This window comes from Capra hircus, chromosome 1 (assembly GCF_001704415.2).
Source record: "Capra hircus breed San Clemente chromosome 1, ASM170441v1, whole genome shotgun sequence".
In the NCBI taxonomy this organism is placed as follows: Eukaryota; Metazoa; Chordata; class Mammalia; order Artiodactyla; family Bovidae; genus Capra; species Capra hircus.
The window spans coordinates 45,540,083-45,552,978 of NC_030808.1; the positions used below are offsets into that span (position 1 = coordinate 45,540,083).

The window sequence follows — 12,896 nt, forward strand, 5'->3', positions numbered from 1 at the left end:
AACAAACACAAACGCAACAAGCAGTTCAGACACAAAAGTTCTGGCAGTCACAGGGAACATATGGGCCCAAATCTCATCTCATTTGAGAGATCACAGAATCATGAAACTTTTTAGTATACAACAAGTCAAGGTTAGAGACATGATTTGCTATAGGCCACATTGCTCCCAGGTTTCAGGTCCCCTGGCTATCCTTTTACCATTCAACCCTGCAACTGCAGGCAAAGATCAGAAGGGATCAGAAGATAATCTGAGAAAGTCCTTAAAGAAAGGGTGTTTCCACCAGTCCAAATCTCCACATATCCCCAAATATGTAAATTACAGTAATGGAAAACTCTCTTCAACTTTCCATAGGCAGTTTTCAAAGATGATTTAAACAGTCAAAATGTCTCCCTCTTAGACTCGCTTCTGTCTCAGTGAGCCCCATCTTCACTTCAGAACCACTCCTTCAAATTGTCCTGCTTCTCTAAACTAGATCATGGGCTCACAGCCACCAGATAAATGTGGCACACATCTTGAAGCAGCAATTTTCACTTTAAAGTAAAAGCATAGAGAGCTAACCAAAAACTGCTATGAATCTGGACATGCACACACTGCTATATTTAAAATGGATAACCAAAAGGACCTACTGTTATAGCACATGGAACTGTGCTCAGTGCTATGTGGCCACCTGGATGGAAGGGGAGTTTAGGGGAGAATGGATCCATGTATGTGTATAGCTCAGTCCCTTCGCTGTTCACCTGGAACTATCACAACATTTTTCATCAGCTAGATCCCAATACAAAATACAGTTTAAAAATAAATTAATAACATATATTAATATTAAAACACATGTGGCTGTATTACAGAGTACAATATAAAGTTTAAATGAATATTAAGTTACAATATGATCATTTCAAAGACATTTCATGACTGGAACTGGAGTGGGGGAATCAGCTAAGGCCATGTTCCCTAAACCCCCAAGCTTTGGTAGAAAATTTGAGAAACATAGGCTAAAAAAAAAAATCTCACCATAAAGATTCTCCTGGTTTTTAAAAATACTATCTAAAAAGAATAACATATTAAACCAATACGCCAAACCTATCACCACTTGTTATTTTTGGTACACTTGCAGGAACCTGCTTGCTTAGCTGTCATTCAAAAGAATATAAAGGAATATGGCATCTGGATAAGTCATTTTGATGAATGATGAGTGGAGGAAGACCTGGGTGATAAGAAAAGGTCACAGAACTAGCCAATGAAGGAACTGTGCTGTAAAATAGGCCCATTTGATTCCAGAAACCTCTCTCTTACCCACATTAATTCCACACTACTACATGGCCTTTATGTGACCCATATTCCCTTGAAGGGCAACCAGGATGGGTTTCCTTGGTCTTAATGATAGTGGTGTTACATCAACTAAATGACCTGAAAGTCAAAATGTGTAAGGACCCAGAAAGAGGAAGGGAAACCCAGTGAAAGCTGGAGAGCAATCAAATATGAAGAGCAAAGAGGTCAAAGTAAACCAAAGCACAATACAGTAATCAGAATAGGAAGTTGAAATGACATGGCAGAGAAACCAGACCTCACCAGGGATCGGTCAAATTGTCTCCCACATCAAAATCAAATTTAAGCTAATTCTCTAAGTAAGTAAGCATTCAGAATGGAGAAGTTCACTTACTTCAATAGAACTAGATTTCACTTACTGAATTCAAAATAACTTTTTTTTTTCTCAAAATAACATTATTTTAACGATGGTAAGGGCTTCCACAGTGGTTCAAATGGTAAAGAATCCACCTGCAATGCCAAAGACCTGGGTTCAATCCTTGGTTTGGGAAGATCCCTTGGAGGAGGTTGTGGCAACCCACTCCTGCATTCTTGCCTGGATAATCCCCATGGACAGAGGAGTCTGGTGGCCTATAGTTCACAGGGTCACAAAGAGTCAGATATGACTGAGAGATTAAGCACAATGATGCTAAGTGGGCAACTCTCGGTAATTTAAAACACTGTCCAACACTCCCAACATTTAATCCCTCATCCTCCTGCACTTCTTTCAAAAGACAGTATCATGAATCCTTTCACATTTTCTCATTAGGTATGCCTCCTACAGGGACGCCCTAGAATGTCGCACACAACAGAATTAAAATACAGTGCTGTGTTGAGTCTGGAGACAGAAATCCTTCATTTCTAGGCCAAGCCACAAATTTGAAGTTGGTCAGCTCTTTAGCTTAATGTCAGCAGCAAACAACCGTCTACTGTCTCATTTCCTCAGCTTATCCAGCACATAATTTTTTCCTCACAGCTACTGCCTAATCGTGTCAGTGGAATTCAGATGGAACTGTGTGGAAAAATACCACAGTCACATGGAACCTATGTTTAAAAACATAGTAGGGGACTTCCCTGGTGGTGCAGTGGATAAGAATCCACCTGCCAATGCAGAAGGCACAGGTTCGACCCCTGGTCCAGGAAGACTACACATGCCACAGCTAAGCCTGTGCCCTACAGCTCACCTACTCTAGAGTCCGTGAGCAACAACTACTGAAGCCTGTGTGCCTATAGCCTATGCTCCACGGCAAGAGGAGCCACCGCAGTGAGAAGCCAATGCACCACAGCTAGAGAGCAGCCCCCACTCACGACTAGAGAAAAGCCCACGCACAGCAACGAAGACCCCACACAGCCAAAAATAAATAAATGAAATTGTTAGAAATAAGTAACAAAAATACACTAAAACAAGCCAACAATAATTTCATACCTAGACTACTATTCCCTTTCACAATTTCCTATGCTTTGCCTTGCTCTAGAACCTGTTAACTATAATCAGCCTTTAACAAGAAAAAACTTAAGGCAAGGAGTTAGGAATCCTGGGTGCCAGTTCCAGATGTATCACTAACCTTGTGCATAGCTTGGGAAGATGCCTCAGTTGCTCTAGGCCTCAAGATCTAACCTCTGAAACAGGAGTATCTCTTTCTCTACCTACTTCACCAAGGTGTTGGTGAAAACTAAATAAAATATCATTATACAGAAGCGTTATGAAAAGGATGAAATGCTAAACAAACATAAAACAGGGGTGGGAGTTGGATCAAGAAGGCGGAGGAGTAGAACAAAGAGCTCACCCTTTCCCACAAATACGTAAAAAAATACATCTACATTTGAAAGGATTCTCATAGAACATCTACTAATGCTGGCAGATCTCAGACTTCCACAAGGGCAAGAAAATCTCCATGTAACTGAGTAGGACAAAAGAAAAAGAAGAGAGGAATAGGATGGGACCTGCACTCTGGGAGCGAGCTGTGAAAGAGGAAAGGTTTCAACCAGTCAGGGGAAGACAAGTAGAGAGAGGCCTGCTGCACAGAGGGCTGGTGCCCCGGCCTGGCAGCACTCCCCAGCCTGAGACACGCATCTGCTGGCGGGTGGAGGGGCTGAATACTGAGACTCCAGTTTCCATGCTCAGATACAGGGAGGACTGGGGTTGGCTATGTGGTGACACCCTGAGGGAGCCAGGGTGTGGTGCGTCACATGGAGGGAGTGCGGGAAGATGCCTGGACCCATCAGAAAAGCAAGATGCCATTGCTGGGGAGCGCAGAAGGAAATGTGTGCAACTGCCATGGGAGCTTCTTTTTCAAGGAAGGGCACCACTTACCCTTCTACACAAGTTCCAGGTGCAGCTATTGCTGCGATCTTGGACTCCAGAGGTAGCTGGGACCGCTGCCCTGTGTCCCTGGGAGTATGCATAGGGCCAGGCACCTGAACACCACTATAAAAGGGATCATGGCCAGCACATGCTGAGAAAAGAGACAGCAAGCTTTCAAACCAAAAACAGCCCTCATGCCAAAAACGTATTAAACCCATACAAGCTACATAGGGATGCTCATGCTTATAAGCAGCTCTCCAAGACAACAGTAGATAATTGTTTCCCCTAAACTCACAGAGTGAGAGAAATACAAGCAAAATGAAGAAACAGAGAAACCACTGCCAGTTAAAAGACTAAGAGAATTTCCCTGAAGGAACAATGAAACAGACCTCTTCAGCCTAATAGACACTGAGTTCAAAAAGAAGGTAACGAAAATACTGAAGGAATTAAGAGAGGTTATCACTAGAAATGCAGATCGCTATAAAAATAAACTAGCAACTGTAAGGAGGAACCAAGAATAATTAGAAAATTTATTTGCTGAGATGAAGGCTGAGCTAAAAACAATGAATAGCAGAATAAATGATGTAGAAGAAAGAATAAATGATCTCGAAATTACCCAATCAAAACAGCAGACAGACTGTTTACAGTAGCTAGGACATGGAAACAACCTAGATGTCCATCGGCAGATGAATGGATAAGAAAGCTGTGGTACATATACACAATGGAATATTACTCAGCAATTAAAAAGAATACGTTTGAGTCAGTTCTAATGAGGTGGATGAAGCTGGAGCCTATTATACAGAGTGAAGTAACTCAGAAAGAAAAATACCAATACAGTATATTAATGTATATATATGGAATTTAGAAAGATGGTTAACATCGCCCCTATATGCAAGACAGCAAAAGAGACACAGATATAAAGAACAGACTTTTGGACTCTGTGGGAAAAGGCGAGGGTGGGATGATTTGAGAGAACAGCATTGAAACACGTGTATTACCATTTGTGAAACAGATCGCCAGTCCAAGTTTAGTGCATGAGGCAGGGCACTCAAAGCCAGTGCACTGGGACAACCCAGAGGGATGGGATGGGGAGGGAGGTGGGAGGGGTGGGGGAGGGTTGGGACAGCCACACCTGTAGCTGATTCATGTCAATGTATGGCAAAGAGCACCACAATATTGTAATTAACCTACAATTAAAATAAATTAATTAATTTTTAAAAAACAGCAGACAGAAAACCAAATGAAATTAAAAAATGAAAGCAATATAAAAGACCTATGGGACAATATAAAGTGTGCAATCTATGCATAATAGGGATTACAGAAGGAGAAGAAAGAGAAGAGCAGATTCAAAACATATTGGAATAAACTATGCCTGAAAACCTTCCAAAGCTAAAGAAGGAAACAAATATCCAGGTATAGGAAGCAAACAAGATGGACCCAAACAGAGCTACACCAAGACATATTATAATAAAGCAGGGTCTAACAGAGTTACATGTCAGCCCAAACAGAATAATATATATGCTTTTACATTTGAATCAGTTCTAATGAGGTGGATGAAACTGGAGCCGATTATACAGAGTGAAGTAAGCTAGAAAGAAACACACCAATATAGTATACTAACACATATATATGGGATTTAGAAAGATGGTAATGATAACCCTGTATATGAGACAGCAAAAGAGACACAGATGTATAGAACAGTCTTTTGGACTCTGTGGGAGAGGGCGAGGGTGGGATGATTTGGGAGAATGGCACTGAAACATGTATATTATCATTTGTGAAATGAATCGCCAGTCCAGGTTTGATGCATGATACAGGGTGCTCAGGGCTGATGCACTGGGATGACCCAGAGGGATGAGATGGGGAGGGAGGGGGGAGGGGGATTTATGATGGGGAACACGTGTGCACCCGTGGCAGATTCATGTCAATGTACGGCAAAACCAATACACTATTGTAAAGTAATTAGCCTCCAATTAAAATAAATAAATTTATATTAAAAATAAATATATAAAAGTGTATTTGACTTTGTGATCATGATGGGCATCATCAAGTACAAATCTAACTTAATGGAGATATCAAGGAAAAAAAAAATTCCACAGATCAGTCCTTACACTGAGAATAACACCAGGGACCTGATAATAGAGTTGGGTGATTGAACAGAAACTCAATTACTCATCCAACAAATACTTAGTAATCACATGTCCTAGGCTGACTTTGTACTGAAGATACAACTGTAAGACAAGATGGCAGGGAGTTAGGTGACTGGAGCTAAGGGTGATGTTTTCAAGATGTCTGGCTGGAGAAGATTTGAGCATGTTTAAATATTAATAAGTAGTTGGTAATGGGAGAAGCTGAAGACTCAGAAGAGAGAGAAAAAAACAATTACAGGTTGATGTCTAAGAGGTTAGGACTGATGCTAAAGCTGAAACTCCAATACTTTGGCCACCTCATGCGAAGAGCTGACTCATTGGGAAAGACCCTGATGCTGGGAGGGACTGGGGGCAGGAGGAGAAGGGGATGACCGAGGATGAGATGGCTGGATGGCATCACCGACTCGATGGACATGAGTCTGAGTGAACTCTGGGAGTTGGTGATGGACAGGGAGGCCTGGCGTGCTGTGATTCATGGGGTTGCAAAGAGTCGGACACGACTGAGAGACTGAACTGAACTGAATTGAATAGGAGAAGCTGAAGACTCAGGAGAGAGAGAAAAAAACAATTACAGGTTGATGTCTAAGAGGTAAGATGGGATATGAAGTCCTGAGTAATGTAGGAAATGCTTTCTTTTAAATAGACTTGCCAGATGACAATAAGGGGAGGTGAAATCAGTACACAGCAGAGTATCTGGTGTAAGCCATACATTAGCAGTTGGGTTTGAGTTCACATAGAAGAAGTAACTTAAATTACAGAGAAGTAATGTGGTAAACAGAAGAGTGATCTCCCAAAGATGTCCATATCTTAATCCCCAGAACATGTGACTATGTTATCTGCAAAGGAAAGTAAGGTAACACATGGAATTAAGGGTGCTGATCAGCTGGCCTTAATTCTTGAGTAGAGACCATATCCTCTGGTTTTACCAGGTAGACCCAATGTAGTCATGCATGTGTATATGTGTGCTAAGTTGTTTCAGTCATGTCTGACTCTCTGTGACCCTACAGATTGTAGCCTGCCAGGCTCCTCTGTCCATGCAATTCTCCAGGCAAAAATACTGGAGTGGGTAGCCATTCCCTTCCCAAGGGGATCTTCCCAACTCAGGGATAGAACCCACATCTCTTAAAACTCCTGCACTGGCAAGCAGGTTCTTTACCACTAGTGCCACCTGGGAAGCCCCAGGGTAGTCATAAGGACCCTTAAATGTGGAAGGAGGCAGAAGAATGTCAGAGTGATAGAATATGACAAAGTAAGCCACTGCTAGTCATATCCAACCAACATGGGCAAGCTCTACACACTGAAAAGGGCAAGAAAACAAATTTTCCCCTAGAGTCTCCAGATAGGTAATGCAGGTCTGCCAACATGCTGAGACTCATGTCAAGCTTCTGCACTACAGAACTAGAAGATATATTTGTGTTTTGCCAGGAGAAATATCAATAACCTCAGATATGCAGATGACACCACCCTTATGCCAGAAAGTGAAGAGGAACTAAATAAAAAGCCTCTTGATGAAAGTGAAAGAGGAGTGAAAAGTTGGCTTAAAGCTCAACATTCAGAAAACTAAGATCATGGCATCTGGTCCCATCACTTCATGGCAAACAGATGGGGAAACAATGGAAACAGTGTCAGACTTTATTTTTTGGGGCTCCAAAATCACTGCAGATGGTGACTGCAGCCATGAAATTAAAAGACGCTTACTCGTTGGAAGGAAAGTTATGACCAACCTAGATAGCATATTCAAAAGCAGAGACATTACTTTGCCAACAAAGGTCCGTCTAGTCAAGGTTATGGTTTTTCCTGTGGTCATTTATGGATGTGAGAGTTGGACTGTGAAGAAAGCTGAGCGCCAAAGAATTGATGCCTTTGAACTGGTGTTGGAGAAGACTCTTAAGAGTCCCTTGGACTGCAAGGAAGTCCAACCAGTCCATCCTAAAGGAGATCAGTCCTGGGTGTTCATTGGAAGGACTGATGCTAAAGCTGAAACTCCAGCACTCTGGCCACCTCATGCGAAGAACTGACTCATTGGAAAAGACTCTGATGCTGGGAGGGATTGGGGTCAGGAGGAGAAGGGGACGACAGAGGATGAGATGGCTGGATGGTATCACCAACTCGATGGACATGAGTTTGCGTGAACTCTGGGAGATGGTGATGGACAGGGAGGCCTGGCGTGCTGCGATTCATGGGGCTGCAAAGAGTTGGACACAATTGAGCAACTGAACTGAACTGAACTGAATCTACCAAAGTCTGTGATAATTTGCTGCAGCAGCAATATAAAACTAATACAAAAATCTCATCACAGAATGAGACCCATCTCAAGAAAATCATAAAAATAAATTTAAATATAGAAAGTGATTAAATTAAGGGTTTTAAGGGATGACTACAATATTCAACTTAAAGAGAGGCTAAGTGAATTCCCAGGTCACTCCCAATATTAGCTAACTCCAGGTCCCCTCATTTCAGCAAGTACCATAGTTGATGCTTTTCATCTCCCTCCAACCTGGTCTGCTCTAGTTTCATGGGAAGGATATCAACTTTTAAATTTTCAAATTCAGTTCATTTTCAAATTCAGTTATATATATTTTAAACTTAGTTCATACGTATTGCTATTTTTATACACGCCCTATTTTCTAAGGATGATAAATAATACTTCGAGTCCCTCCACATCTAGGACATCAACAAAACATATATGACACACTCCGTTCTCTAATTTGTTTATGAATTTATTTCAATATGATTAACACATTTTTCCAAGAAATAGTAGATGAATGCAGCAAACTGTACCCAAAGTGAGCTATGTAGGAATACACAAACTACACCTCAAACATCTTCCAGCTACCTCTGTTCAGCTACTCCATGTGTTATGAGTTATAACATCAATCCACATATGGTGTTACAACTTACAACTTTTCAATCTATTTCAGATAACCTTGCTTCATCCCTTTATAACTCATGAGCTATGATCTTCCCAGTGTCTGTTTTCACAGGCAAACTCCAAGGCTTCTTCCAGATGACAAGTGATATTTATTATTATAGCTTTTATACACTTCTTAACCATGTGAAATGTGCTATCGTTTTCATTAGAAGATTACTGGCAGGACCCACCAGACTGTTAAGTCTACTGCATGTGTATTGGAATGGCAATCATCAGGACCCACACCTAAAGCACCACATGGCCCCACATCTAAGTTGGTGCTCAATCCCAGGCCCTAAAACAGACTTGGTGGTACTGTTAGCTATATGAAGTGAGACCACAAGGAGTCTCACTTCCCTCCTGCTTACTCACACTTGATTTGAAACTTACATATACCCGACTACCACCAAGAGATGCAGTCTAATTATGCATTTGCCTGGATTCTGCTGCCCAGGCTACACCTCTGGACACTGACTCATCTTGTTGGTTTTTCAATCTGTTGTTCCATCTAATTTGAGACAAGATTATGGACCTGAACTGCATGCCCTAGTAATTTTTTTTTCCCCCAAAAAGAGTCACCTACATACTGGCATAACTTGGATACTGAGTATGGATAGAATTAGAAATCATTAGTCCCTGTAGACTCAAAATCCCTCCCCTTCCATGATCTGCTTTGTCCTGCCACTGCTCAGGAGCCAGAAACAAGCTTAATCCTAAGCCTAAAGGCCCACAGAGCCATGACTCAAATCACTGGAGGAGTCATTAAAGTTGTGCTAGTCTTATGCTTCAAGATCACAAACATCATTAAGCCATAAAGTGACCCATACCACAACCCCATCATTTAATCAACCATCCTCCATTTTAGGTGTACCATTTTAGGTAAACAGTATTAGCCTGTAAGCCTCAACAACAGTAGATCATTTTGTACTCCAGTTCCAAAAATCTATTTCCTCACCAAGAGAAAGGAACAAGTCCACCTCTTAGTAACGTCAGACAGTAAACAATCACAGTGACTCTGAAGGCGGTTTGGAAAAGGAAGTGGCTTCAAGATGAGGAAAAGACTTTGAGACTTACCCACAGGCCTGCTTATTGCAGGAACTGGCAATAAATTGGAAGGAATCATTAAACTTGGGATGAGCCTTAGAACAGGTATGATACATCTCTGTTGCCAAACATGAACTTAGGGGAAAAAAAGACACTCACCCACTTACAGTCTCCTTTGCATATGTCAGTTTCTAAGGAAAACAAAGATATAAAAATGACCATGTGAGTGAAAGACAGTTATTAAGCAGTAAACAAAACTTACTGCACAAAGAACACTAATGCCCTAACACAGAATCTATGTTATTATTCTTACAGTTAAATAGTTAAAGCAAAGTACTAATGATGCAAAGTTTGTTTTGTGACTCAGACCATCCCACCCACCACTCAGTTTCTGTGTATGTTCCCCAAAGCCCCTGTGCTCTCTTAATGGACACAGATTAACAGACTTTACCTGCTACTCATTCCAGAAAGATCTTCAGGTTAAAGATTGGTAGAGTTTTACATTAATCTTCCATGGACTTAGAACCGAAGTGTTTTGAGATCTACTACGTGTATAGAAATTCCTATCATAGAGTAATATCATCATGCGGATAAAATAATTGTAAAATCTACCTTTTTGTCTGAATTCTGGAGAACTAAACTGTATCCGTAGTTGGATTATTCCTTTGGGGCATTCAAAGAAAATTGTGTTCAAGTTATGTTAAACTAGTGGTTTTATTTTGAGACCAATATGATAATTTGGAATCAAATTCTATTTTCTCTTTCTCAGCTATGGAGGCAAATCCGAAAAATTTCTCTGCTGCTGGGACTCAACTTCCTTATCTGTAAAATGGAGAGATGATTACTCTAAATAATTCTTGAGATATTTACAAATAACTCACTGTTCTTTTTACTCTACACACTCTCCTAGAACAATCTCAGCCAGTCTTTTTTCCTAAATTTTAATCATCTAACACCTTCAACTGGGATTTTATTTCCTTTAATTAATCTCTCTTGATACATATAAGCACAGCAAAATCATCAATTAATCAATTTGTACTATTAGCTTTAAAATTTTATAGGCCAGCATGGTAGTTATTTTTAAAATGCTCAAATTCTGAGTTCTAATAGAGGTTGTCAAGCACATAAATTCACCACCTATGAGTAAACAGTTGTTGTTATATTTAAAATCAAGCTAAAAAAATAGATGTATATGTATGTATAACTGAATCACTATGCTGTAAAGCAGAAATCAACTCAGCAATGTAAATCAACCTTATTTCAATTTTTTAAGAAAAGGTAAAATCAAGCTTCCTTCAGGTTTTGGACAGCCAGTGATTGCTTAAGTAACATTCTCAATCCCTCTCATGATTTCAAGTACTACCTCAAGTCTGGTGATCCCTATAGCTGTGGTCTGGTGATCCCAGACCACTCTTCTGGGCTTCATATCTAAATATTAAGCAATGCACATTTCACAGATGGTTCAAAACAATGCATTAAAAAGCAAGCTCATTCTCTCTCCGTCAGTGTCTACAAGCTGGTTCTCTGCCTGAGTTCTCAGTGGTAGCCATTGAAGATAGAAGTTGGGAGGCTTCCAGAGTCATGCCTTTATCACTGCCCACTCCCATCCAATCTGTCACTGGGTCCTACTAATCCTTTTCCTATTTGTATCCCCCATGCACCCTTTCTCTACTTCATGGTTTACATAGGATTCTCATCCCCTCAGGCCTCAAGTAGCAACTGATCTCTGCTCATCTTGTCCCCTCTAATCTATCATATGGTGTACAGAAACCACAATAACCATTTTACAGTTCAAAACTGTACAATCAGCCTCTGCAACCTGCCAACTTACACCCCTTGAATGGCTTCCTATCAACTACAAACTTCTTACGCTATCCACCCCTCTAGTCTGATCTCCTGTCCAATCTAGTCTCCTCTTCTGATATCCTGGCCAACATATACATGTATTGTTGTTAGTCACTAAGTCGTTTCCAACTCTTTTGTGACCCTGTGGACTGTAGCCCACCAGGCTTCTCTGTCCGTGGGATTTCCCAGGCAAGAACACTGGACTGGGTTGCCATTTCCTTCTCTAGGGGATCTTCCTGACTCAGGGATTGAACCCATGTCTCCTCCATTGGCAGGCAGATTCTTTACCACTGAGCCACCAGAGAAGCCCACATTTTATTATATACAACTAATAATAATAAAATGTAAGGAGTACAATACTAAAGAATGAGTAAAGAATTATGGTGGTCAAAAGATTATGTGAGCTAAATCTGCTAGGATGGGGGCTGGGGGTTGTTTTCTCATGAAGGAGATTACATCTGAGCTGAGGACATGCAGGACTTGAATAAAAGGAAGAAGGATATAAGGGGCCTCTCACACAGCATGTGCAATCTACCACATAGATCACATAGATCTAAACAGTTTCCTTCTCTTGCCATGAATACATGCAACATGAAAAAGGGAAGGTGGGCAGATTATTTGTCTATATGCATGCTTGTTTATCCTTTGCTAAGAATAAACTAAATCTAAAACAAGGAAAACACGTAAGCAAATTCATGCATTAAAATCACATTAATACTTTACTAAATATTTATCCAATGATCTATACCCTCTATCTTTAATTAGTTATCAATTTAACTTTGAACTGATAAAATGCAAAACTCTGACAAGAATGTTTGATTCTCCCAGATTAATACTCTTAGCCTAAATCTTTGTAGAGTATTATTTCCAAATTCTTACATTTATAAACAATCCTGAGGTTCTTGCTGGTTTCACAATGCTTATTAATTATAATGGCCAGAGCTAGAGATACAAAGATTGGTCACCCTGCGGTGGGTCACCTGAAGAGCCTAATTCAACAAAACAGTAACACAGGGATCCAGCATTCACTCTTTCTTTCTTTAGGCCTGAGCTCTATAGTAAGTACAGTAATTTCTTCTTGTTACTACATTTACCTGCATAATTAAGCTTCTGTGTTCCACAGACTGACTAAAATGTGTGCCCATTTCAAATATAGTCGTGATTCCATCCTCACACAAATTCATCCAATAATGATATTCCTCACGCCCAGGAAGTCGATCCCAAAAAGTCCTGAAGGCTTCCCAGACAGCTTCCTGGCATACTGAAAAATAAACAGGGAGGTATTTTTTATGGAAGGGACTTTAGGGTTCTCACAATGACCACGGATCTGTTATTTCAG

The 12,896-nt window shown here is 40.6% G+C and overlaps 1 protein-coding gene across 1 annotated transcript in view; it reads right to left on the reverse strand.

Moving 5' to 3' along the window:
* Positions 1-12,896, reverse strand: part of IMPG2 (interphotoreceptor matrix proteoglycan 2) — a 73,468-nt gene that overhangs the window by 53,709 nt on the left and 6,863 nt on the right. Inside the window, exons 3-4 of the mRNA XM_018060357.1 lie at positions 12,652-12,818; positions 9,872-9,903 (exon numbers count right to left, since the gene is read on the reverse strand). Coding sequence (XP_017915846.1) covers positions 9,872-9,903; positions 12,652-12,818 — 199 coding nt within the window. The remainder of the gene's footprint in view (positions 1-9,871; positions 9,904-12,651; positions 12,819-12,896) is intronic.